This window comes from Trichosurus vulpecula, chromosome 7 (genome assembly GCF_011100635.1).
Source record: "Trichosurus vulpecula isolate mTriVul1 chromosome 7, mTriVul1.pri, whole genome shotgun sequence".
In the NCBI taxonomy this organism is placed as follows: domain Eukaryota; kingdom Metazoa; phylum Chordata; class Mammalia; order Diprotodontia; family Phalangeridae; genus Trichosurus; species Trichosurus vulpecula.
In genome coordinates this window covers 263,144,420-263,169,843 of record NC_050579.1, presented here as the reverse complement: position 1 = coordinate 263,169,843, position 25,424 = coordinate 263,144,420, and the positions used below count along the sequence as shown (strand labels likewise).

The window sequence follows — 25,424 nt, the reverse complement described above, 5'->3', positions numbered from 1 at the left end:
AGAAAGGTAGACATGTTTGATTAATTAAAAGGGAATATGTGGGGATGAATTATTTATATGTTAATGGGGGATAAGAAATAAATGCCCCCTCAGAACCCTAAAATCTTTAAGAGTCCTAGAGAAAAGTTAAAATAGCAAAAGTTCCGTGGATGGTTTTGTCCCCTTTTAATGATTTTAGAAGACAAAAAACGGGAAGGAGGGACTAGAAGGAAAGGAGGAATAAGGTGAAAGAAATCATTAAGCATAATAGAGGTACATAAGATGAAGAGCATATAATCATGGAGGAAAAGGTGTGTCTTGGGGGGTAGGCATCTCATAAACTTCCCTTTCATCTGAATCAGATAAAGGAAGATTGAACCCAATTGTACGCAGAGACACACACACGGACCTCAGCATAGGAATACATTAAACTAAAAAGCAGGGTGGCAATCATGATTTCAAATAAGGACACAGTATAGAAAAGTTTAAAAGAGATAAGAAGAGAAATAATATGCTTGAAAGCACCATAACAAATCATTATTAATTCTCTCTCTCCATCTTATGTAACACTGTTATGTTTAGTGATTCCTCTCATTTTATTTCTCCTATTTTTCCCATCCCCTCGCCATTTTTGTCTTTTCCTGAGACCATTAAAAGCGAAAAAAATCATCCACAGAACTTCTACCATTTTAACGTCTTCCTCTTTCTATCACTTTCTCTCTCTTTTGCTCTACATACACATATGCGTGTATACATGTATAGAATATCTATCTAAACAGGGCTTCTAAATACTTGAAAAGTTAATTGGAGGAAGAAAAAGTTAATAAAGCTATAATAGTGGGGGACCTTAATCTTAATATATCTTAATATACTCAATCTTAATCTTAATATATCCTTTCATACCTAGATAAATCTAATCAAAAGATAAATAAGAAAGAAGTTAGAGGGCTTGAAGTTTAGAAAAACTAGAGATGAAAGATCTCAGGTGGTTACTTAATGGGAATAGGAAGTAATTTACATATTTCTCAGTTGTGTGTGTGACACAACACAACAACTGACCATGTTTTGGGGAATAAAGATCTCACTAAAGACGTAGAAAAATTAAACACATTATTTATTAATTAAAATGCAATAAAATCTCTATAAACACTTTCATCAAAAGAAAAATCAATAAATTGGGCATTGAATTTTTAAAATTTGAAAAACAAGTAATCAAATAACCCCAACTAAACAACAAAATAGAAATTATAAAAATTAGAGATTTTTTAAAAGTGAAAGCAAAAAGACCACTGAATTGATAAAGAAAAGGGAAGGTTTTTTAAAAAAAAATAATAGAATAAACAGCTAACCTGATTTTTTAAAGATAAGAAAACCAAATTGTTCATATCAAAAATGGAAAAGGAGAATTACATTAGCTGACGAAGAAATAAAAGAAATTATTGGAAATTATTTTGCCCAATTATATGCTAACCTGACAAAACAGATGTAATGCAGTTTGGAATCTGACACTGATAGTCTCCCTTCCCATTTTTTTTTCCATTATTACTCTTGAAATTGTTGACCTTTTGTTCCACCATATGAAATCCACTATATTTTTGCCGCTTAAAAAAAAATCCCTTTGTAGTTTGGCATGGTATTGAAAAGAGATAGCTAGATGGCTCAGTGGATAAAGTACTGGACTTGGATTCAAATTTGGCCTCAGACACTTACTAGCCGTATAACCCTGGGCAGGTCATTTAACCTCCTCTTGCTTTTATCTACTGGAGAAAGAAATGACAAACCACTCCAGCATCTTTGCCAAGAACACCCTATGGACAGTATTGGTGACTATGGTCCACAAGGTCATGAAGAGTGGGGTATAACTGAACAACAGGAGAACCAAGAGCAGACATATGTAATGGAACTCCTTTTCACTAAGATCAAGTTTAAAGTAAGGATGCCCATTATGGCCACTGCTATTTACTACAGTCCTAGAAGAGCTAGCTATAGCAGTAAAACAAGAAAAAGAAACGGAAAAAGATAAACATAAGCAAAAAAATTATCTTTTTGCATATACACATATATGTTTATACACACACATACATATACATATGTGTGTATGGGGGGGTAATCTAAAAATCATCCAAAGACTATATGAATCTAAAACTATAAAAGTTTTTACAAGTTAAATTGGAGATAATTTCAAAGGGAAGGCATTTAGATTAAGAAAGACTGGAAAAGGCTTCTTGTAGAAGGTGAGAATTTAGCTGAGACTTTCAAGAAGCCAGGGAAGCAGAGGCATTGATGAGGCAGGAAAACATTTGAGCCATGGGGCATAGCCAGTGAAAACACTGGAATATCATGTATGAAGAACAGCAAAGCGGCCAGTGGCAATGGAGGGGAGTAAGATAAAGACAAATGGAAAGGTAAGAAGTACCTGGTCTGGCTTTGACACCCAAAGAGTATTTTATGTTTGTTCCTGGAGGTGATAGGTAGCCACTGGAGTTTACGGAATAAGAGGGTGATGTGGTTAGACCTTCACTTTTAGGAAAATCAGTCTGACAGCTGAGTGTAGGATGAATTGGAGTGGGGAGAGAAGTGAGACAGGGAAACCAGTAGTCTATTGCAGTAATCACATGTGAGGTGACAAGGGCCACTCGCTCTCTTAGCTTCATGTATTCTAGCTTCCAACAGAAACTGCTGGCTCCAAATTTACCAATGATCTCTTCATTGCCAGATCTAACGGCTTCTTCTCAATCCTCATCCTTCCTGACTTTTCTGCAGCTTCTGACACTGTCCGTCACCCACTTCTTGACACACTCCTCTCTCTAGGTTTTTGTGACACTGCTTTCTCCAGGGTCTCCGCCTACCTATCTGACCATAGTGCCAGTTAATAGTGGGTGTCTCCTAGGGCTCTGTCCCGGGCCCTCTTCTCTTTTTCCTCTATACTATTTTCCTTGATCTCATGAGCAACCATAGATACAATTATCACTTCTATGCTGTCTCGTATCTACTTCTCCAGCCCTAACCTCTCTACTGACCTCCAGACTTGAATCTCCAACTATTGGTCACCTCCAAATGGATATCCCATAGACATCTTAAACTCAATACGTCATCCATAACTAAACTCATTGTCTTTTCCCCAAACCCTCCCCTTTTCCTAGCTCACCTATTACAGTGGAGTATGTCAGCATCCTTTCAATCGCTCACTCAGGCTCAAAACTAGGGATCATCCTCAAATCCTCACTCTCTCACCACCAAATCCTATTTATTTTACCTTCATACATCTCTCATGTGTCTCCTTCTCTACTCTGATATTGTCCCTACCCTGGTGCAGGCCCTCATTGCCTCATGCCACAGCTGCTGTGGTTGCCTTTTGGTTAATGACTGATTCAAGTCTCTCCCTACTCTAGTCAATCTTCTACTCAATACCCTAAGTGTAGGTCTGACCATTTCATCCTTTCTATTCAATAAATTCCAGTGGCTCTCTATTGCTTCCAAGATCAAGTATAAAATGGTTTTCAAAGTCCTTCATAACCTGCCCCCTCCCCACCTTCCTATCTTTTTATACCTTACCCACCCCCATGTAACCTCATTATCTAGCGATACTGGACCCCACTTTTCTTCTTACAAGAGATTAGCGTTCACACGGACTCTGCTCCCAAAGGCATGCATGTTCACTCATCCCCCATTCCTGGAACACTCTTCCACCGCATCTCTGCCTCTTAGTTTCCCTGGCTTCTCTTCAAGTCTCGGCTAAAATCCCACCTCCTCCAAGAAGACTCTCCCAGTCATCTTTAACGTCTCTTTCCTCAGTTGATTATTTCCAATTTATCCTGTATATACCTTGTTTATACGTTGTGGTTTACATGTGGTGTCTCATTAGACTGTGAGCTCCTTGAGAGCAAGGATTGTCTTTTGCCTTTCTTTGTGTCCCCAGAGATTCGCACAATACTTGGCACATAGTATGTACTTAATAAATGTTTGTTAGCTAACAGAAATTAAAAAATTTTTTAAAAAAAGAATCCAGGGTCCCTTTTTAACAATGTTAAACAAAAAGTTACCAGGTTCCATTATTGCCCAAACGTTTAGTAAAGGCAGAGCTGTGAGATCCAGCTAGGCCTTGAATTTTTATATGATCATTCTGACTTTTTTCTGTTTTCTATAGGAAAAGGGGATCACAGCTCTGGGAAGAGAAACAGAATTTAGATAAGACTGGACAGGATGAGGTAGAAGTCCTATTCTGACGTTTCATCAAAATGTGGAGTTGACCTGAGTTGATGAAGGTTATGTCAGAAGAGTATAAGCTTTGGCAGATTTTATTGAGCAGGAAAAGTTTTAAATTGTGGTCCCTTCAGTGGACTGGATCTGATGTACAAGTTAAACATGATGGGGTTCTAGAATTTTGAGGTCATAGACATTCTATACCACAAAATGGAGTTTCAGGTTTCATTTTCTCTCCTTCTCCCTTCCATTTACCTTTGGACACATTTCATAAGTGGCCACCTAGGCTTTCAAAGAAACTACCACCTACTCAATTAAAACCTGGAGAGGCAAGAGATTCAAGACAGCAAAGAAATAAGGGTTATAGGACAGAAAACTGACAACAGACTCTAGTAAATGTATCTACTGGGAATGTATTAGGACTTCTTGGTCCAGACTGCCCAATGAAGCCCCAAAACATGACCACTCTTCAATTTTTAAATTTTTATTTATTTAAATATTTTAAAATCTTTTTTATTTAATTTTATTTTCAAAATACTGAACTTGAACACCAAATAAAGTGAATATTCCAGCTTTCAGAGTACTTGGGATGGATTGGAAAAATCTTATTTGGAATCCTGTCTCAAACACTAGCTGTGTGACCCTGGGCAAGTCACTTAATTTCTCATGACTTCCAGCTCTAAATCTTATGATCCTATGACCACATACAGAACAGGGAGGATTGTACATGAAATTGCAAATCTTTATTACAAACATATTGTTCTTTAAAATATATAATAAATTCAACATGTAACCTTTAAAACTGTCCTGCTCGTCAGTGTTTCTCCCCGGCTTCCCTTCCATTCTTTTCTGCTTCAATGACACCCTTTTTGGCAAACTAACAGTATTGCCAAAACAACAAAACCCTTACAGCATATACACACAAATCTGCAAAACAAATTCCTACACTGACAGTATCTGAAATCTCTCCTTCTGTTCGTTTACACTGCATATACGTATCCTGTATAAACACAGTTATTTGCACGTTGACTCCCCAATTAGAATGTTAGCTCGGGGGCTGTTTTTGCCTTTTTTTTTGTATCCCCAGAGTTTAGAACAGTGTCTAGCACAAAGCAAGCACTCGATAAATGCTTGTTGCCAATTGACTATGATGCTAAGTACTAACCAGACCTTTCCTCAATGTTAACTAATTCTGCCTTGAAGTCCAGTGATATCTCTCCAAATATTGCTTCAAACGTCCATGGAACCCCGATTCAGCTTTATACTGTTTTCCTCCCACTGTTCCTGTGAGTCTGTTGACACTCCTTTCCTTAGTGTCACTGCAGCTTCCAAATCAGCAACTACCATCACTTCTCTATGGATAGACATAAACACATATACCTACAGGTGTTTATGCACGTGTTTGCATCTATTATATGCGTATAGAATTCCAAAAATGTTCGTGTGGTTTTCAGCTTTAATGACTTGCAAACACACACATACGTCTATGCATACACGTGTATATACATATATAGGTGATAATATCTCATATATACGTATCTCACCTGCCTCACCTGTCAGGAGGAGACACTTGCTCTACAAACACACTATTATCATCGTTAGGCTGGTAACCGCTGACAGCTACGTGGATAAAGGCTTGGAGCCGGGAAGCACCGAGTTCAAATCCAGCCTGAAACACTTATTAGCTGTGTGACTCGCCTTAGTCCCTCCATCCGTAAAACTGGGATAATAAAAGCATCTTCCTCACAGCTAGTTTGTGAGTGGCAAAGGAGGTGGCATAGGTAAAGTGCTTTGCCACCCGCGAATGCAAGGCTAACTATTACGATGCTGTTTTCCTTCTGAGATCCCAGATTTTTTCCGTCAGCCCCCCACTCTGTAGTGCCCCCCACCAGGCTCTCCCAAGGGTTTAGGATTGAAGACCCTGATAAAAATGCCCATTTTCACCATCAAGATCTGAGAGCAGAAAAGCTCTCCGCTCTCCTCTCCCCCACCAGGGATCCTCACATCCTGACAGGGCTTTTTGGGGATCAATCGTCCCTTCCACGGAAACGCGTAGCTGCGGGGGGCAGGGGCGGGACTCAAGTCCCAAGACCCTAAAGTGCCTTCGGCCCACCTCCAAACGCTCGGGGTGGTCAGTGGAGGCGCTCTAAGGCCTCCGCAATAGCAGGGACTTCAGCCGCTGGCGCCCGGGGCGAGGAGGGAGGGAGGGAGGCCCGAGCTTGCACTAGGGGCCGGGAACCCAGGGAATGGGGGAGCTAAGGGTGGGAATGGGGAGGGACAACAGGTGGCAACAGCCGGCGAGTTCGCGGTCCCCCACCTCCGTCTGCCTTTCCCATCAAAGAAGGGTCCGGCAGCCTGGGCGCGAGCCCAGTTCTCCGGCGCGTTCTAGCTTCTCTCTCACTGAGCACGCGTGGGGAATAGACTGCAAAGGCGAAGCGTTAAAGCGGAGAGGCGGAAGAGCCGTCGGTGTGCGCATGCTGAGTCTCCCGCCCCGGGGGAGCAACAAAAACTACAATTCCCAGCATGCCCCGTTCTGCCGTAGTCGCAGCTTAAAAGTATTACGGGCAGCGCCTGATTATAATTGGGATGGGGTTTTTTTTGACATTATGGCTTGTCTCTGTGCCCAGGGGTGGATAATGTTGCTGTTTTCCTTTCCCAAATTCTGATTCTAATGCTGTTGCATTTCATGTTTATTTTTCAACGTATCACTGGCCACTCGCCCCTCTACGGTTCCCCTCCCTCTTCGCTGCCAAAGGACCCTATCCTAAACCCGCCCCTCCGCACTCGTATTGGCCAGTCGATGGGAGGTTGCTTAATCGGGGGCGGTCCAAACACCACACTTTCCAATGTGTAGAGGCGCTGTGAGGCCACGTTCCTTCACCGCAAAGAATCTGCCAAGTGGTGATGGTTACTTTTGATTGGATCGGGGCGAATTTGGGTGGGGGGAGAAGGGAGACTGTGCGCAGGTGCGGTCGGGGTGGCGACGGTGGGCGGGAAAGAATAGGGAGTGACGCGATACCTCCCACCCCTTCCGGCCTTTTTAATTTGGCTAGGAGGCAGGGAAACGAGATAGAGTGAAGAAACCTAATCATTCCATTTTAGGGAAAGTCTAAGGCAATCTTTTGGCTATTTCAGCAGAGTTCAGTTTCTTTTTTTTTCTTAGCCGCTCTTCTCTGCCCGGAGAGTGAGAGTTAAGGTGACATCCTGGTACCAATTTTATTCTAGGGACAGTAGGTCTTTCGTAGGGGATGTGTAGGCCTGTGTAGTACAAACCCCTCCACCATTCATCTCTCTTATTTCCACTTTCCTTTCTCTCCCGCACCCTAGTTGAAAGGCTTGCGTGTGTGTTAACTAATTCATAATTATTAATTTACTGAGGCATCCACCCCCCTCTAGGATGCTGCTACGTCCCTCTCTCGGCCGAGGAGGGAAGACTGTTTAATGGCATAAGAAACTGGCTTTGCAGTCGCGAGCGGTGGGTGAGTGGTAGCTCCCAGCACGTGCAGCGCCAAGAAGCGCGAGACTGATAGGTCGAGTGCGCAGGCGTGGCCCTTTTGAGGAGGAAAGAGGCGGGGTAGAGAGGCAGCAGGGCTAGCAGCCAGGCGGAGGCCGCAGACGTTCAGTCCCAGGAGCCGGGGACGGGGTGTAAGGAAGCTCTTCCCATCGGCCCTCCGCCGACGGTTGGTGGGCGTGCGCGAAGGATACGGGTGGGAAGGAGATCGTTGCGAAGGAAACGGGGTGTCACTTGGAAGCGGTGGTTCCCTTTTTTAAAAGCCTTTAGCCGTTAAGTTTGTTCTGTCCCTGGTGCGGGCACAACGGGGGGCGTGGGTTAGAGTGCGCACGCGCAGTGTATCTGGTCGCGCGCGTTAGGAGGGGTGGAGGAAAAAGCGCAGGCTCTGTTGTTTTCTTACTCAGTTCGGGTCTCGCGGGCGGCTTGTTTTGGTCTCGCGCGGGTTAGCGGAGTCGCGAGAGAATAAGGGAAGAGCGGGGTTACGCGCGCACTGGGAGAAGGGGCGGGGAGGAAGAGGGGAAAAGGGAGGGGGTGTAGGCCCCCTGATCTCCCTCGTTAGCCTAATCGGGGGAGGGGGGAAGAGATGATCGAGATGGCAGCGGAGAAGGAGCCGTTCCTCGTGCCGGCCCCGCCGCCGCCACCCCTCAAAGCCGATTCCAGTGGTGGGGGTGGCACCCTGGGGCAGCCACACCGAGAGGCCTCCTCCGGGGAGCTTTGTGGCGGGACAGCTCAGGGACCAAGCCCACATACGCCCACAGTATCAGGCAGGGAGGGCTTTCTGGCCCCGTCCCCCGCTAGGGCTGGCCAGAATCCGCAGCGGAGCGGCGACCCGATGGCGCAGGGGGAGGCCCGCCAGTCCGAAGCTCATGGAGAGGCCCCTCCCCCTGACATGGAGGAGGAGCGAAGGGGATGGGGCGGGGCCGAACTAGGGACCCCAGCACCCCCCAGACAGCGCAATGGCTTCCAGCCCCATAGGCCTCCCGGGACCGGTGGGAGCAAGAGGAGGAATAGCTGTAACGTGGGTGGCTTCAAGCATCCAGCCTTCAAGAGGCGGAGGCGAGTTAACTCGGACTGCGACCCGGTCTTGCCCTCCAATTTTCTCTTGGGGGGCAATATCTTCGATCCTTTGAATCTGAATAGCCTCCTGGATGAGGAGGTAAGTCGAGCGCTCAATGCCGAGACTCCCAAGTCCTCCCCACTGCCAGCTAAGGGGAGGGACCCTGTGGAAATCCTCATTCCCAAGGACATCACTGACCCACTCAGCCTCAATGCTTGCACTGATGAGGCCCAAGTGGTTCGCGCCTCACCACTCAAGACTGGTAGAAAGCGACATCGACATCGTGGACAGCACCACCAGCAACAGGCTGTTGGACCCGGGGGGAATGATCCCACGTCCTCCGCACCTCCCCCAACCTCCACAACTCCCTCGCTGCATGGAGAAGCCACCCCCCAGCAGCTACAACAGCGACAGAGGTCCCAAGGCCGGGATGGCCCCCAGCCTTATGAACTGAACACTGCCATCAACTGCAGGGATGAAGTAGTGTCCCCCCTTCTGCCTGCCCCGCAGGACCCCCCAGGCGCTCGCGCAGCCCCTTCAGCTGCCTCAACTACACCTGCCCCCTTATCATCTTCCTCCCGCCACCACCGGAAACGTCGTAGGACTTCCAGCAAGTCTGAGTCAGGTGCCAGAGCGGGTGGCCAGGGTCCTAAGGAGAAAGTCCGGGCAAGAGGGGGAGGTCGCCATCATGACCACCCTCTGCCCGCAGCCGGGTTCAAGAAGCAGCAAAGTAAGTTCCAGTATGGGAACTATTGCAAGTACTACGGCTATCGCAACCCGAATTGTGAGGATGGGAGGCTTCGGGTGATGAGGCCTGAATGGTTCCAGGGCCGCGATGTACTGGACCTGGGCTGTAACGTAGGCCACCTGACCTTAAGCATTGCTTGCAAGTGGGGCCCGGCTCGAGTAGTGGGTGTAGACATCGATGCTCGGCTCATACATTCTGCTCGACAGAACATCCGACATTATCTATCTGAGGAGCTTCGTCTCACACCCCAGCCACCTGAAGGAGTTCAAGGATCGGAGGGTGGTAAGGGGACGGCCACCACCCGAAAGAAGAGCTGCTTCCCAGCCTCCCTGACTGCCAGTCGGGGCCCCATTGCTGCACCCCAAGTGCCTCTGGATGGGGCTGATGCCTCCATGTTTCCCAACAATGTTGTCTTCATCACGGTAAGGAGACCTAGTAGCTGGTGGAGTAAGGGATATTTTTTGCAGACATGTTTAGGGTGCCATGACAGGGGAGGGAGGAGAGGCAGTATGGCTAGGAGCAAAACCAATCTTATTCTCTATATCCTGAACTGCAGTTGGGAACTTGGGAGCTCACATTTGAAAATGGGCTAGGGCCTGTGCTGATAGGGCCTTGACTTCCTACCTTAATGACTATATGCTGGCTTCCCCATGAATTCAGGGTGCTTGCTTGTAGAGCAGTGAGTGAGATTCCTCTTCCCTCAGCAGACTAGGATTATTCCATTATTCCATTAAACTGGCAAAAACTTGACCGTAGAGCTATCCCAGGAACCATACTCGGGTGACAGTATCTCTCTGGGCTGGTGCCTCTCCTGTGTTTTTCAGGTTAGATATACCAGAGGATTCATTGCCCTTTTACACTGTAGACTTCTGTCTCAAAAACCCTTATCTTCGTGAGAAAGCTAGAACCCTGCAGTCAGTTTTTCTCCTTTCATGTATTGGTTTGTTTTTGGTCAGAAAACTCTAGTGGATTACCCAGGAGTAGAACAAAAAAAAGGTGTAGGGAAAGATTTGAGGGATTTAGAGATTTAGCCCTAGAAAGAACCTGTGAGGTCCAAAGGTCCCCTTGGATTAGTCCAACTCCTTCATTTTACAGATGAAATCAAGTGCCCAGGGTAGTTAAGTGCCTTGCACATGTTCACAATAGGTAGTAAGTGTAGGATCTGAACCTTTCAGTTCAAGATCTGCAGAGTAGGGTGAAGGGGACCAACAAGTGTGGTGGGGGGTCAGAGCTATGGGTTAGGGTTAGGCTTTGGGGGAGCAGTGGGATTTTAAACAATTTTCATTTGACCTCAACATTTAAGTGAATAGTTTCTGCCAGGCACCAGGGACATAAAAATAAATTAAACAGTCCTTGCGGTCACAAAGCTTATATTCTCCTGAGTTGTGTTAAAATTTAACACTGAAACTCTCTTAAGACTGAGGACAGGGAATGAAGGTGGGGGCAAGTGGTGAGGATGACAGAGAATGGGGAAAGCCTGGAGGGGCTGCCCAAGACCTCATGAGGCAGTACTTCTTTGCCTCAGGGAAAATCGGTGTGGGAGGGAGATAAGTGCTGGAACTGGGTCAAGGCTGAGCACTAGGGCTTTCTCCTTATCCTTTCTCCCTAACCTTGCCCATCCCTCAGATAACTAATCAATTCTGGTGGTTTGTCCATGGTACAGCCTTCTGCCTACTTCTGTACTCTTTCCTTGTGCTTTTTCTGTTCTGCCAGAGTGAAGCAGAGGTGCTAGAGCATTGACATTCAACCAGGGAAGTGCATTACCCTCAATAAGCTTGTTTGGGAAATGTCTGAAAGTGAACTGTGGATTAAAATCTGCCTTCATTTATTTGGGACTTCATAGAGGAATGAAGGAGTGGAGAATACTGGTTTCCCTGTACTGACCTTTGTCCAAAAACCCTTTGTCTTTTCAGGGTAATTATGTGCTAGATCGAGATGAATTGGTAGAAGCCCAAGCTCCTGAGTATGATGTGGTGCTCTGTCTCAGCCTCACCAAATGGGTGCATCTGAACTGGGGTGATGAGGGATTGAAGCGAATGTTTCGAAGAATCTACCGCCACCTACGACCTGGGGGCATTTTGGTTTTAGAGCCCCAGCCTTGGTCATCCTATGGCAAGAGGAAGACACTCACAGTAAGTTGGACCCTAGGGGAAGGTGAAAGGGATCATTCCCATGAAGTGGGGGGAAGGGGAGATGTATTTGTTAAATGGGGCTCTGGCTAAAATTCCTGGCTGAGGAAGAATGGGACTGAATAAGTCAACAGGCATTTATTAAGAACTTAATATGCTAGGACTTTGCAAAGTGCTGGGAACACAGAGAAAGATTAGTACCTGTGTTCATTCCTAGGAAACTATCTACAAGAATTATTATCGAATTCAGCTGAAACCTGAGCAGTTCAGTTCCTACCTGACATCCCCTGAGGTTGGCTTCTCCAGCTATGAGCTTGTGGCCACACCCCACAACTCTTCCAAAGGTGAGATCCAGGCTAACCCATCTTGGTCTGTATTTTGGGGGAGGGGGGATGGAGGGTGGATAGAAGATTTCAAGTGGATGGTAACACCTCCCATCTTGGCCAAGGAAGAGTAGAAATTATGGTGGAGGTCTTAAATGGCAACACTCATCTCTGCACTATTTGCCATTCATACCTGTTGACTGAGTACAGTTAACAAGAGTTCTGTATGTGCTACCTCATTTCCTGTTTTTTCTTTTATAGTATCACTCCTCCTTATCCATACCTTCTTCCTACAGGCTTCCAGCGTCCTGTATACCTGTTCCACAAGGCTAATTCCCCTAGCCACTGAGGATCCCTTCAAGGACAATGATCAGAGGCTGCTCTGTGTTACTGAGGACCTGTGGGGGGGTGGTGGAGAGAAGTTCTACCCACGGCTTGCTCCTCTTCCCGTTACCTAATTTGTTTTCCTGCCAGTATGTTTAAGAAGGAGCCTACCAACCTCCAGCACCTAAACAGCAGGCACAGTTGGACTAAAGGTTGTCACCGCTTTCTCCCCACAGCCTAGTAGGCTGGATGATATGGATTGTGAACCCTTGCTTTTTAGTAAGGGGAGCTGGGTGTCCAAACCTCAGTTGCTCTGGGCCTTCCATTTTTTTCTCTTCCCTACCCACCCCTCGGATTCCTAGCCCCTGGTGGGCACCCTGGCCACGTTTCAGTGGACCAACTTAGGATTGGGTATCACCAGATGCTGCAGAAGTCCTCTCTAGATGGTCCTTGTGTGATGGGGGGAAGAGAGGGTTTGGGGTGAAAGCAGCACAATAAATCTGATATTGAAGGCAGTGACCCTTAAACTTAAGTCTTTTGCTTAGATAATGGGCTGAGAAGTCAATGTAGGGAGCAGAACCCTGTCCCCTCTGCAAATAATGTCCCAGGCTGGTGTTTTAGAGGAAGGAATGGGTCATTGAAGAAACTGAAGAGCCTGAAACTTTTGAAAGAGTAGGGCTTTTATTGAGTAGGAAGGTGTGGGGAACTCTTTTTCTTTGAATAGTCACATGTCCCAGTCAGGTTGTCCTCTGCTGAAGGAGATCTCATAGCCTCAAATGTGGCCATGCGCAAGAAGAGAATAGAGCATATAAAGCTACTTTAATAACAAGAGGAAATCAACCCATTTCCTATAAAAGGGAGATTACTGGGATCCTGTTTTGGGTAAGGAGGAAGCTAGTGTCACGCTATTACCCATCTTCATGTTGCTTTTCTCACCCCTTCCCCTGGAAGGTTCAAACCCTAGAGTATGGGAGTAGCACAGTAGCACTCAATAAGAAACTTTCCAAGAGCTGTTCTTAGGCTCTTCTTAGCCTAAGCCTTACTGATTACCACCCTTTCCCAAATCCTCAGAAAAAAAAAGTTTACTTATCAAAAAAGTTTTATTTCTATAAAAGCCAATGTAAAGGACAATCCCAACATGTGCACCCTCCCTCCCATCACAACAAAAATAAAAGTGAAGACAATTCTGTAATACTATGTATCCCACCGTCTGAGAGTCTGATGCATGAGGAAGGTATCCTCTGCAGGACGGGTCTGTGGCTTTAGCTTCAAGAGAGGGAACCCTTCAAGTATTAAGTGTGGCGACTCACGGGCCAGAGATTGGGGATCACATAAGATGCTTAGTTCTGGACCTGCCGCAGGAACCTCCTATTGGGGTTGGAGTACAAGTCAGGAACAGTAATAGCAGGAAAAGGTAAGTTTTACAACCAAAAGAATGCCAGAGGTGGATGGGTATTGGGTCTGGGACCCGAAGATGAAGTGTATCTCCTTTCTTTTGTCCCTCCACCCCAAACACAAACCTTTATCTTGTGGATTGGGACCTGAGGCTGTGGTGGAAGCAAGGCCAGTCTTTCCATCAACGCAGCATTCAACACTTGCTCCTTTGGCACCTGCAGGCTCACCAGGTCCTTGTAGAGCCGTTGGGATCTAGGCATGTTCAACCCTGATGGGAAGAGGTGGTGGGCCTGCTGGGGTGGGCGTTGGAACTGCCCCTGGCCCTACAGTCCCTATCCCTTGGTGGGGAACCTCCCGGCTACCACCAGTCACACTTCCTTACCCTCCGATACGTTTTCCTCCATCTCACAGCGACTGAGGAATGAACTTTTCAACTGCTGCTCTGCAGCCTTCAGCGCATCAAACTGCCCCAGGGCTGTGACCTCCCTAAGCGACTCTAGCTGTTGCCCCAGGACCAGGGTACTTTGAAGTCCTGGGGCTACGAGATGCGCCAGGGCTTCACACTCCTCCAAAGGTTCATTTGTGGGCAGCTTTCCTCTGGGTGGGGACACGCTGGAAGAGGAAGGCGGACTCGGGGAAGCCAGGTGGAAGCGGACCTGGGGGGAGAGGAACTGGTGACGTGGTGGGGGAGGGGGCCGAGGGGAGGGAGGAGGGCAGTGTACGAAACAGACTAAAGTTTTTGTTGAACGGATGGAAACGAAGAAAGGCAGGAAGTCGGGCAAAGAGGACAAGTAAGTGGGGATGCCTGGAACGGAAGCGGGGAGACCAGGTGAGGCACAAATGAGGAATGAGAGAGGCGAAGCCTCCTCACCTGCCGCTCTCTTTGCCGTCCTCTCCGGCCCCTGGACCTGGCTCCCCCCAGCCGGAGGATGGAGCAGGGCGGCTCGGGGCTCCTCGGGCCAGGGCTCGGGCTCAGACTCAGGTCCAGGCCGGGTTCGGGCTCGGGCTTGGAGGCAAAGGGCTCGGGTTCTATTCCTGCAGCCCCCACGGTCACCCCCTCCCTCGAGGGTCCCCCGAACCTCCCCTTGCCCCGACTCAGCATCATCCTGTAATTGGCAGTGGGGAAGAGAAGCTGGAGTAGGCCGGGCGTTGAGAAGCGCTAAGGTCCGGGGGCCGGCGGGGCAGCCATCAAGACCCGTTAGCGCTCCCAGGAGAAGTCTGGGAGAACAGCCCCCTCCCACCCCGCGCGTCACTTCTCCTTTGGGTTTTTCAACCACGTTTCCGCCCTGAAACGACATGGGCCCTCCCTCCTCCCCTCCCTTGGGCCAGACTGGAGAGCTTCGCGACCAATCAGGAGACGGCGAGGACTGACGAGTCTGCGGCGCCTAGGCTCGACGCGAGCCCGAGGGGCGGGGGGAGGAGGGGCGGAACGCTGAGAAGCGAACGATTGGCTGCCAACCACGTTTGTCTTCTGTGACGTCATGCGAGCGGTCAACGTGCACGGGGAAGGGGCGCGCGCCTCGAACACCTTTGTCCTCTTTTTCTTTAGCCCCGCTGGGGAGTCGTTAACGGTGTCTCTGCTGTGCGTTCTCCTAAGGGTGCACGATGCCACTCTGAGTGAAAGACGGCGTGTCCCTTACGGACTCCCAGGCCTAGAATAGCTTCCGAATCTAGAGGGACCACCTACTCCACATAGACCAAGGGGTCCCTGCTCTGACCCTCAGAGGTGGTCCCCTCTGGATCCTGACCTGCCTCTCTCCCGGGATCCAAAGTCCCTTTGCCTTATCCTTCCCCATGACCACGTTTTAGAGTTGCCACGCAGCAGGACACCCCAACACACTTATTAAACACAGGAGCGTGGAATAATCGCAAGGATCCCTGACATTGAAAACTCTTTGTCTTTTGTCCCATTTAATCTTCACAACGATCCTGTAAGGTAGAAATCACAGGCATAACGCCAATTAACTCCAATTAAGAATGAGAAAAGAGGTTCAAGGTCACACAGCCAGCTCGTTCTAGAGGGGATATCCCAGTTCCAACATTCATTTCACCACTTAGATTACCCTGTTTCTTCTCCTGAGTATACTGGAAGATGTACATATATCCTGGATTCTCTTGTATTTTAGTAAGGCCTCTACCTAAGTTTCAGTTATATCAGAATAGATAATGTCCCCCTATTATATATAACTTTGCCCTCCAAAAAACCATGACTACCTCTAACCCCCAATCATCATTGCTGCTCCAGTCTGTAACCTGTGGTCCAGGCCCTCCCTAATGACCCCAAGAGGGTAATTTTCTCTTTTTGGCTGTTGCCCTCCCCTGGAGTTATTCTAGGAGTGTATCCTACTATATTCAGGGTATAAAGTCCATATCCAGGTTTTCTCCAATCTGGGTACATGGGCTCTCTAGCTACATAAAGCACTCAAGATACAAAGTGCATAGTGAGTACAGGACAGCCTTTATCTCACCCCACCAGAAAATGTACAAAATGCAAAAGACTTAGAGGAAAGCTACAGAGAAAGATAAAGCTCTCAGAGAGTTCATCAGATCCTAGAAGAGAACTTAACTTAGCTTTCCAACAGGATAACACCCTGACATTGCAGAGAAATCTGTCCTCCACAGAGACTTGTCCTCTCCAAGGCTCGTAGTGCCATCTGGTGCCATCTGCCCTCCCTTAGAAGGTAAACATACTTTTTGTTGTTGTTGAGTCATTTTCTGGTCATGGATGACTCTTCAGGAGTCTTGGCAAAGATACTGGAATACTTTGCTATTTCTTTCTCCAGCTCATTTTACAGATGAGAAAACTGAGGCAAACAGGGTTAAGTGACTTGCCCAAGGTCACACAGCTACTAAATGTCCCGAAGCCAGTTTTGAACTCAGGAGGTGAATTGTCTTGATTCTGTTGAGGTTAGGGGTGCTGGGACTCCAAAATACTGACAGGCCCAGTCCTGCCCAAATGAATTCGAACCAAGCCTTCTTACAGCCAAAGGAAAACAAAGGTTATTAAAGATTCGCAATATTGGATAGACTCTTTAAGGAGCCTAAGCATTTGTGACACTGATGCCAGCTGGCCAGATTGAACCTTGAGCTAGATTGAATCTGAGCACCTTCATGGAGGCAAGATGAGACTTCTACACAGAAAGATCCTGGGAGGGATCTAGGGGTGGCCAAGTAGTCTGAAGTGATGGGAGGAGGGGTTTAGGGAAGGTCTTGATGGGACTGGGGGGACTGGGGTGAGGTCAGACTCCAGGAATAGGATTAAAGGTAGGGAATAGCTGAAGGCTACCTGGAGATGACAGACAATGGAGAGCTAGGCTAGTTTAAGGGTAACAGATTTGGGTATAGATATTTTGATAGGATCAAGGGTGGGAAGTAGCCAGGATCAAGGATGGGAAATGGGGGAGGGCAATCCAGAACAGACAATGGGAGGTAACAGACTTGGGCATGAAAAGCTCATGGCCTCAAGGAAACGCCAGATCAGGTGGGAAAATTCAAGGTGGGGTTCAAGGGGGTTCCTAGAGCCTATACCCCATCAATTCCAGGCTGGGCACTCTATCCACTGCACCAACTAGCTGGGGACTGCTGAACAATCAGTCTCCTTTTCATCAGACCTTCATAATCCTAAAACTCCCTGGCATAACTCTTCAAGTAGGGTGATGCGCCGCAGTAATTTTATCGAATGTCCTCTTATTTTTTTCTCTAAGAGCATATAGCCACAGGAAATCATCTCCTCTCTCTAGGTCTGATCCCAAGGCAAAGCCCAGGAATTCTCCCCTTCTCTAGCTACAAGCCTGGATTGTGGGATCACCTGCCGATTATGGAATGTAAGATCCCCCTTCCTTTATCATGGGCTTGAGGTCCATGAACATTGCTCATGAGTTTCATGAACACAGCTGCCACTACTGTGTGTTTTTGCAGGGACTTTTCTCATTTCCTCAGCTACCATCTCTGAGTTAGAGAAGTCTGCATGACGTGAAATGAGGAGGAAGAGAGAAGGGTGGAATGGTCTCAAGTTTTTTTCAGTGAAGGATGAGTCAAGGATATCAGCTAAGAGGAAAGGGGGAGAGAATGTCATGGAACACGAGGAGAGATGAGAAAACACTACTATGGAAAGTGGGATAGTGAATCAGGGAGGAACAGAAGGCCCAAATGAGATTAGATAACACAGTCCCAACTTATAGACCCGATCAGTTCAAACTCATTACTTCCTCCATTTTCCTTCAGCAGCAACTGAGTAGGAGTAGAGGAAGCAAATAGTAGGAGTAATACAAGTTTGGGGTTTAGCAAAGGCGGCAGAGAGACAAAGGATTTGAGAGTAGATAGCACTGTGGAATTGAACTGGTTAATTGTTAGACTCAAGTTTGAGATGGAAAGAAAGTGAGCAGAGCAGGGGTAATGGCCTAAGAAAATACTGAGGTCCAAGATACAAATTCATAATGAGGATGAAGAATAAATAGGCATAGAAGGGTCAGGGCATAGGAAGAGATGGAATGATAGGTGCCTGCAATCAGATAAAAAAAGTCAGAACTTTCAATCATGAAAGTGAAATATTTGTGGGTCATGGCGAGATCTAGATGTCACTGTTCCTATATATCTCTGTCTAAGGCAGAGTGCAGGATTTGGGAAGCGAGAGGATCTGAGAGGGTACTAGACCTTTAGTGTAAGGGCAAAAGTTGGGGTGGAGAGGAAGACAATGTACCTGCCGTCCTTGAAAAATGAGGAAGAATGCTCTAGGAGCTGGTAGACATCTGTGCTGATATTGATAGGGTATTTGGACCTCAAAGGAAGAGAAGTAGCTGAGTGATGTCAGCAGAGGAAAAGCCTGGAAATGGCTTTGGGGAACAAGGAGTATTCCAAGTCCTCTTCCAGGACTAGAGTGACAAGGGAACATGAGAGAAGGCACAGCAAGTGCTTGGAGAAGATAATGAGGAGTGCAGTGTCATCTGGGGGAATAGGAGTGCCCAGTGACTGATACAAGATGTAAGGAGCACAAGAAAAGATCCGAAGTGGAGCTGTTGGTTAGTTATGGGATGGATTCCATGAGAGACACAATGGAAGGGGCTGGCAGAGTCGTAGTGGAATGTAGGATTGGATGGAGGATTCGAGAACAGGAAGGAAGGGTTGGGGAGAGGGAATGGTTTCATTTTAGGCAGCCATGTCTTAATATCACAAGTATTAAGAGAGTAACAGAAGGTGAAAGTTTTTTAGCCAAAGCAGGTTATAGTGGGTGTGAGCAGCTCTGCTGAAGATTTTAGATGATTAGAAGGCTCGAAGTTTTGGCAGAGGGCAGTACTATCAGGGCAAAGTGCCTGGATGATAGACATAGATTGACTTAAAAGAAGGTCAGGAGAACTTCAGGAAAAAAATGTACACAAATACACCATACATGTGCAAATACATATATGTATCTGTGTAGCATACTAAGGCAGATAAAGAAACACATCGAGAGACACACAGGCATGAAGGTGCCCGTACACACACACATACACACTCTTTTTACCCTACAGTCATTGGCACCTACTCACATGAAGTAACAGAGAAGGGAAAAACTATTACTATTCTCTCTATCCATCCCAAACCAGAGACCCAGTATCCATCAAACCTCTAGCTCTCCCATCTTTATTCAGAAACCCAGGTGTCCTCACATTGCCTAGAATTACAAGTCATGTAAACAGAGTTCCTGATCACTCACCTCTTTCTTTTCCCCTCCCTTGCCAAACTATCTCTGATGCTACTTGCCACACAGAAGAGGCTAACTCTCCTTCTGGGAGTGTCATGGTGGAAGTACCTTGGAGAGACCCAATCTACTGACCATATGGTTAGGAGAAAACTTCAGTAGACTAGGTAGATGGAGGTAGGGCTGCTTTTAAAAAGGCATTAACCACCAGAGACTCATCCATTTTGTTCCACAGTATGTTCTTGGTTTGATTCCTCAGCTGACACCATGAAAACAGGCCTTTTGCTTTGCTATTTGGGTTTTCCCCCCTATTTTAAGTATGTATTTTCCCTTTAAGCTGTAACCTTACGTGTTTCTATTCCTTTTGGGGAGCGGGGCAGGGAGGAGGGAATCAGGGTTAAGTGACTTGTCCAGGGTCACACAGCTAGTAAGCATCTGACACCACATTTGAACTCAGGTCATCTTGACCCCAGGGTCAGTGCTCTATCTACTTTGCCACCTAGCAGCCCCTAATCTTGGGAGTTTTAAAAGGTCAAGAGACAGAGCCTCTGGGAGTTAGCCCATGCAGGGTTTTGCAGCCAGCCTAATGTCTATGCCCCAAGGAGCGAGAAGTGATCCTCAGGAGTGAACTCTAAGACCCAGCTGAGACAAGGACTCACCTGACATGCCCTATTTTGACATGAACTTGATGGGAACCAATGTTATTATGTAGAAATTGAGCTAAGGGTAAGGCCACTTGGGGCAGCTAGGTGGCCCAGTGTATAGAGCTCTGGCCCTGTAGTCAGGAAGACCTGAGTTCAAATCTGGCCTCAGACCAGAAGCTTACTAGCTATGTGACTCTGGGCAAGTCATTTAACCCCAATTGCCTCAAAAAAAAAATTTTTTTTTTTAAAGAGAGAGGCTACTTTCCTCAGAGACTGAGGTAGCATGGGAGAGTGTGTGCCTGAGATGTTGGAGGTAAATGCTTATATATAGTTTTGTAAAAGGTAATCAAGAGGCAGCTAAGTGGCTTAGTGGATAGAGCTCTAGGCATGGAGTCATGAAGACCTGAGTTCAAATCCAGCCTCAGATACCAGCTGTGTGGCCCTGGGCAAGTCATTTAACCTCTGTTTGCCTTAATCCACTGGAGAAGGAAATGGCAAACAGTATCTTTGCAAAGAAAACCACAGGGTCGCAAAGAGTTGGACTTAATAATAAATTGAGTTAAGTGGTAAAGTGGAACTGTGGCACTAGTCAGTCACTGATGGCTAACAGCAAAGGGAAAACAATTGCGGGGCTGAGAGCTACCTCCCAAACCTCTCAAGGTACCCCTCTTCAATGGTGGTGAATTTACCCTTTTCATTTTTGATACTACTAATTTGGTTTTCTTCATTCTTTTTTTAATCAAATTAACCAAAGGTTTATCTGTTTTGTTGTTTTTTTCCCCTTAAAACTGGCTCTTAGGGGCAGCTAGGTGGTGCAGTGAGTAGAGCACCGGCCCTGGAGTCAGGAGGACCTGAGTTCAAATCCGGCCTCAGATACTTGACAAATGTACTAGCTGTGTGACCTTGGGCAAGTCACTTAACCCCAACTGCCCTGCCCCCCCAACCCCAAAATTAAAAAAAAACCCAGCTCTTAGTTTTATTTACTAGTTCAATAGTTTTTTTATTTTCAATTTTATTTATCTGTCCTTTGATTTTCAACATTTTTTATTTGGTGTTTAATTGGGGATCTTAAATTTGTTCTTTTTCTAGCTTTTCTAGTTGCATGTCCAATTCATTGATTTGCTGTTTCTCTATATTATTGATGTAAGCATTTAGAGATAGAAAATTTCCCCTAAATATTGCTTTGGCTGCATCCCATAAATTTTGGTATATTTTCTCATTATTGCCATTATCTTTAATGAAATTACTGACTGTTTCTATGATGTGTTGTTTGGCCCACTCATTCTTTAGGATTAGATTATTTAGTTTTCAATTAATTTTTGACCTATCTTTCCATGGCTCTTTATGAAATGTAATTTTTATTGCAAAAAGGATGCATTTATGCGTTTAGTATTTCTGCCTTTCTGCATTTGATTGAGATGTTTTTATGGTCAATTTTTGTGTAGGTGCCATGTACCACTAAGAAAAAGGTATATTCCTTTCTATACCCAGTCAATTTTCTCTCTTTGAAAGTCCCCTATTTCATTGAATATCCACTAAACAAAGATTATCCTCAATTTTGCTGGATTCTTGGTTGTAATTCAAGTTCTTTTGCCTTCCAAAATGCATATTCCAAACCTCTGATCCTTTAATACAGAAGCTGCTAAGTCCTGTATAAGCCTGACTGTGGCTCCTTGATATTTAAATTGTTTCTTTCTGGCTGCTTGCAGTATTTTCCCCTTGACTTGAGAGTTCTGGTATTTGATTATAATATTCCCTGGAAATTTCATTTTGGGATCTCTTTCAGGAGGTGACTGGTGTATTCTTTCAATTACTATTTTACTTTCTGGTTCTAGGCTATCAGGGCAGTTTTCCTTCATAATTTCTTGAAGGTCTATTATACGTAGTTTTTCTAAACTTCTATTCACCTCCTTTTCTCTTGTTAATTTGTGGTTAGATTTATCTAGTTCTGAGAGGGGAAGATTGAGGTCCCTCACTAGTATAGTTTTACTGCCCACTTCCTTCTGTAATTCATTTACCTTCTCCTTTAGAAATTTGAATGCTATACTATTTGGTGCATGTGTTTAGTACTGATATTACTTCATTATCTATGGTACCTTTTAGCAAGATGTAGTTTCCTTTCTTGTCTCTTTTAATTAGGTCTACTTTTGCTCTTGCTTTGTCTGAGATCATGATTCCTACCCCTGCTTTCCTTTCTTCAGCTGAAGCATAACATATTCTTCTCCAGACTTTTACCTTTACTCTGTGTGTGTCTCTCTGCTTCAAATGTGTTTCTTATAAACAACACATTGTAGGACTTTGGTATTTAATCTACTTTACTATTCACTTTCATTTTACAGGGGAGTTCATCCCACTCACATTCACAGTTTTGATTACTAACTGTATTTCCTTCCATCCTATTTTTCCTACTGTTTATCCTTCTCTTTCTCCCTTCACCCTTTCCCTACTCACCAATGTTTTGCTTCTAACCACTGCCTCCCTCAATCTGCCCTCCCTTCTACCAGCCTCCCACCCCTGCTTTTCTTTTCCCCTTCCCCTCCTACTTCCCTATAGGGTAAGATAGATTTCTATACCCAACTGAGTGTGTATATTATTCCCTCTTTGAGCCAAATCTGATGAGAGTAAGGTTCAAATAATGCTCACCCTCATCCCTTTTTCCCCTCTACCATAATAGATTTTTCTCACTTCTTCATGTGATATAATTTACCCCATTCTGCTTCTCCTGTCCCTCTTCTCCCAGTACAATCCTTTTTTTCACCTCTTAATTTTTTTATATCATCACATCAAAGTCAACTTATACCTACATCCTCTTTCTATGTGTACCCCTTCTAACTGCCCTAATAGAAGATACATTTCTTAAGAGTTACAAGTATCATCTTGACATATAGGGATATAAACAGTTTAATCTTATTGAATAACGTGTTTTTTTTTCCTGTTTACCTTTTGATGTTTTTCTTGAGTCTTGCATTTGAAGATTGAATTTTCTGTTCAGCTCTGGCCTTTTCATCAGTAAAGTTTGAAAGTCCCTATTTCATTGAATGTCCATCCCCCACACCCCACACCCCAACCTGAAGGATTATGTCCAGTTTTTCTGGGTAGTTGATTCTTGGTTGTAATCCAAGTTCCTTTGTCTTCCAGAATATAATATTCAAAGCCCTCTGATCCTTTAATGTAGTGTTATACCAGAAGCGAGTGAGACGTGCCACAGAGTATAAGTTTTGAATGGAGAAGTTTATTAGCCGGCGGTCGTTCGGGGAAATTATCCCAAATCAAATGACCACGTTTAAAGGGAGAGGGTAGTTTATATAGACAATACAGGATTCAGTGCTTAATTATCTCTTGAAGTTTACATATGTTACTTTGCAGACTCAGCAAGCCTGTGTTATTTCACTTTTATGACCATGATACGTTAGAGGAACCTCCTGAATAGATTGTAAATACAACATATCAGATAGTTGACAAAGTGTCAATTGGAATTACAACCCAGGATCCCTGTGTCCATGTTCCCATAACTCCCACAACAAAGAAGGCTCAAGATAAGGCAGAAGTCATATAATTCAAAAGAATATCTGGGGCTGAGGCTTTCATCCTTCAAGGCCATAGGCAGATAGAGGGATGCTCCAGCTGGGTTTGTTGAGACGAGAGATAGAGTTGTCTCTCAGCCCACTCGGTTAGACAAAGGAAGATCGTTAGGCTTTCCTGGTAATTAGCTTACATTCCTTGGAAATGTCTTAGGGGCCCAGGACACTTGCCAAACGGCAGGAACTCAGTCTGTTTTTTTTATGCAGACTGGGGTTTGCAGTTAGGGGCTGGGGGCAGGGTTTTTTAGCAATAGCTGGCTACTCAGGTATCACAGTAGAACTTGCTAAATCCTGCATAATCCTCACTGTGGCTCTTTGATATTTGAATTATTTATTTCTGGCTGCTTGCAGTATTTTCCCCCTGATCTGAGAGTTCTGGTATTTGGCTATAATATTCCTTGGAATTTTCATTTTGGGATCTCTTTCAGGAGGTGATTGGTGGATTCTTTCAATTACTATTTTACCCTCTGGTTCTAGGCTATCAGGGTAGTTTTCCTTGATTATTTCCTGAGAGATGATGTCTAGGCTCCTTTTTTTTTTTTTTTGATCATAGCTTTCAGGTAGTCCAATAATTCTTCCACCTACAATTGTGCATCCCCCCAACCAGCCACAACCCAGGTCTCCTAGGAATGGTAATACCAACATGGTGAACAAAATGGGAGGGAGCAAACAGGGCTAGATTGCTCATGTAGGAGGGGTCATGGTAGTACAGCCTTTCCCCTCCTCTCACTACCCCATCATCTTCCTTCTTTGGTCATAAAGTCTTCCAAGGTCTCTAAGGGTGAGTATCCGAGATTACATAATGCACACTTATATACATGTACACACCCTTCCCACTGACTAGTAAGCATGTTTTAATTGATAATCCAGATGCCATTAAAGGGAAAAGCATCACAAGGTATCCCTAGTCCACCTGAGGGAATGGTGTCCACCCCATGGGATCAGTTATGTAGAGAAGGCTGCCTGTCTTTGCAGGGAACAAGTAGCAGAAAGAGAGAAGTGGTGTGTTAGTAACTGTTTAGCAACCATATGGGGGATGAGTGACACACTTTTAAGTTTAATCTGCATTATTAACATTTTCTCCATCACTTAAGTCTAAATAATCAACCAAACAATAAATAAATCAAGCCCTGATTTGTAGATTTTCTGATTTCCAAAGTGGAAAATGATCACACTGAAAATTTAACAACTGGCTCTTCTGAGCCAGGTTGAGCTGAAGAGAGATCAGATATGGGCATCCTAGACCTACCCTGCCTAAGAAGGGAGGGCAATGGGAGGAAGAGATAGGTAAAGGTAGAGACACCCATGTGGAAGGATATGATGATCAATAAAAACAAAGGTATGCAAAGATACACAGAAACAATTTACAAATAGGTATTCCAAGTTTGTTTCTAAGTGATTTTTTTGACTTTGCAAAAATATTTTACAATAGCAACAATATTATAAAAGGTGGTCAGGTTCCCTGACTCCCTGTATGTCTATTGAGCCCAAAGATGTAAGAACTACACTATTAAAAAAGGCTTTGAGCCCTAAGGTTCTTTGAATACCGAGTCAAGGGTCAAGTCCCAGAACCAAAAGTTGCACAAAAGAGGTTGTAATCAAGGGGCCACCAGCCTTTCCCTTACCTCATAGTCTTGCCAGAGGTGCAGGAACCACCCCAAGGAACTCTGCCTATGTCCCTCCTCAGACTGCCTTTGCACTCTCCTCCCCTCTCCTCCCACTCCACCCCCCAATCTTAATTTGTCCCAGGCCCAGCTACAGATAGCTTTAGCTCTGGATAAGGGAACAACACTCAAAGAAACAGGGAGTCCAACCTGAGGTATTGGGGCAAGAAGAAATGAGAGAAGGCTCTG

The 25,424-nt window shown here is 45.4% G+C and overlaps 3 protein-coding genes across 6 annotated transcripts in view; 1 reads left to right on the top strand and 2 right to left on the bottom strand.

Moving 5' to 3' along the window:
• ZCWPW1 (zinc finger CW-type and PWWP domain containing 1) overlaps window positions 1–6,558 on the bottom strand; it is a 42,592-nt gene extending 36,034 nt beyond the window's left edge. For 3 of the 4 annotated variants that reach the window (XM_036767506.1, XM_036767509.1, XM_036767510.1), the window contains exon 1: window positions 6,500–6,556. The gene's annotated coding sequence lies outside the window, so the exon portion shown is untranslated. Of the gene's footprint in view, window positions 1–6,499 lie in introns of all 4 variants that reach the window. The other variant, XM_036767507.1, reaches the window with a different exon arrangement.
• A 1,176-nt stretch (window positions 6,559–7,734) lies between these two features.
• Window positions 7,735–12,793, top strand: MEPCE (methylphosphate capping enzyme). The gene is made up of 4 exons (XM_036768531.1): window positions 7,735–9,920; window positions 11,412–11,630; window positions 11,845–11,971; window positions 12,247–12,793. The coding sequence occupies exons 1-4, from the start codon at window positions 8,277–8,279 to the stop codon at window positions 12,297–12,299; spliced, it is 2,043 nt and encodes a 680-aa protein (XP_036624426.1). The 5' UTR covers window positions 7,735–8,276; the 3' UTR covers window positions 12,300–12,793.
• Window positions 12,794–13,358: 565 nt separating this feature from the next.
• PPP1R35 (protein phosphatase 1 regulatory subunit 35) lies at window positions 13,359–15,080 on the bottom strand. The gene is made up of 4 exons (XM_036768532.1): window positions 14,541–15,080; window positions 14,052–14,325; window positions 13,795–13,937; window positions 13,359–13,642 (listed from the first exon to the last, which is right to left on the bottom strand). Exons 1-4 carry the CDS (start codon window positions 14,772–14,774, stop codon window positions 13,469–13,471), a joined length of 825 nt encoding a protein of 274 aa, XP_036624427.1. The 5' UTR covers window positions 14,775–15,080; the 3' UTR covers window positions 13,359–13,468.
• Between the last annotated feature and the right edge of the window lie 10,344 nt (window positions 15,081–25,424).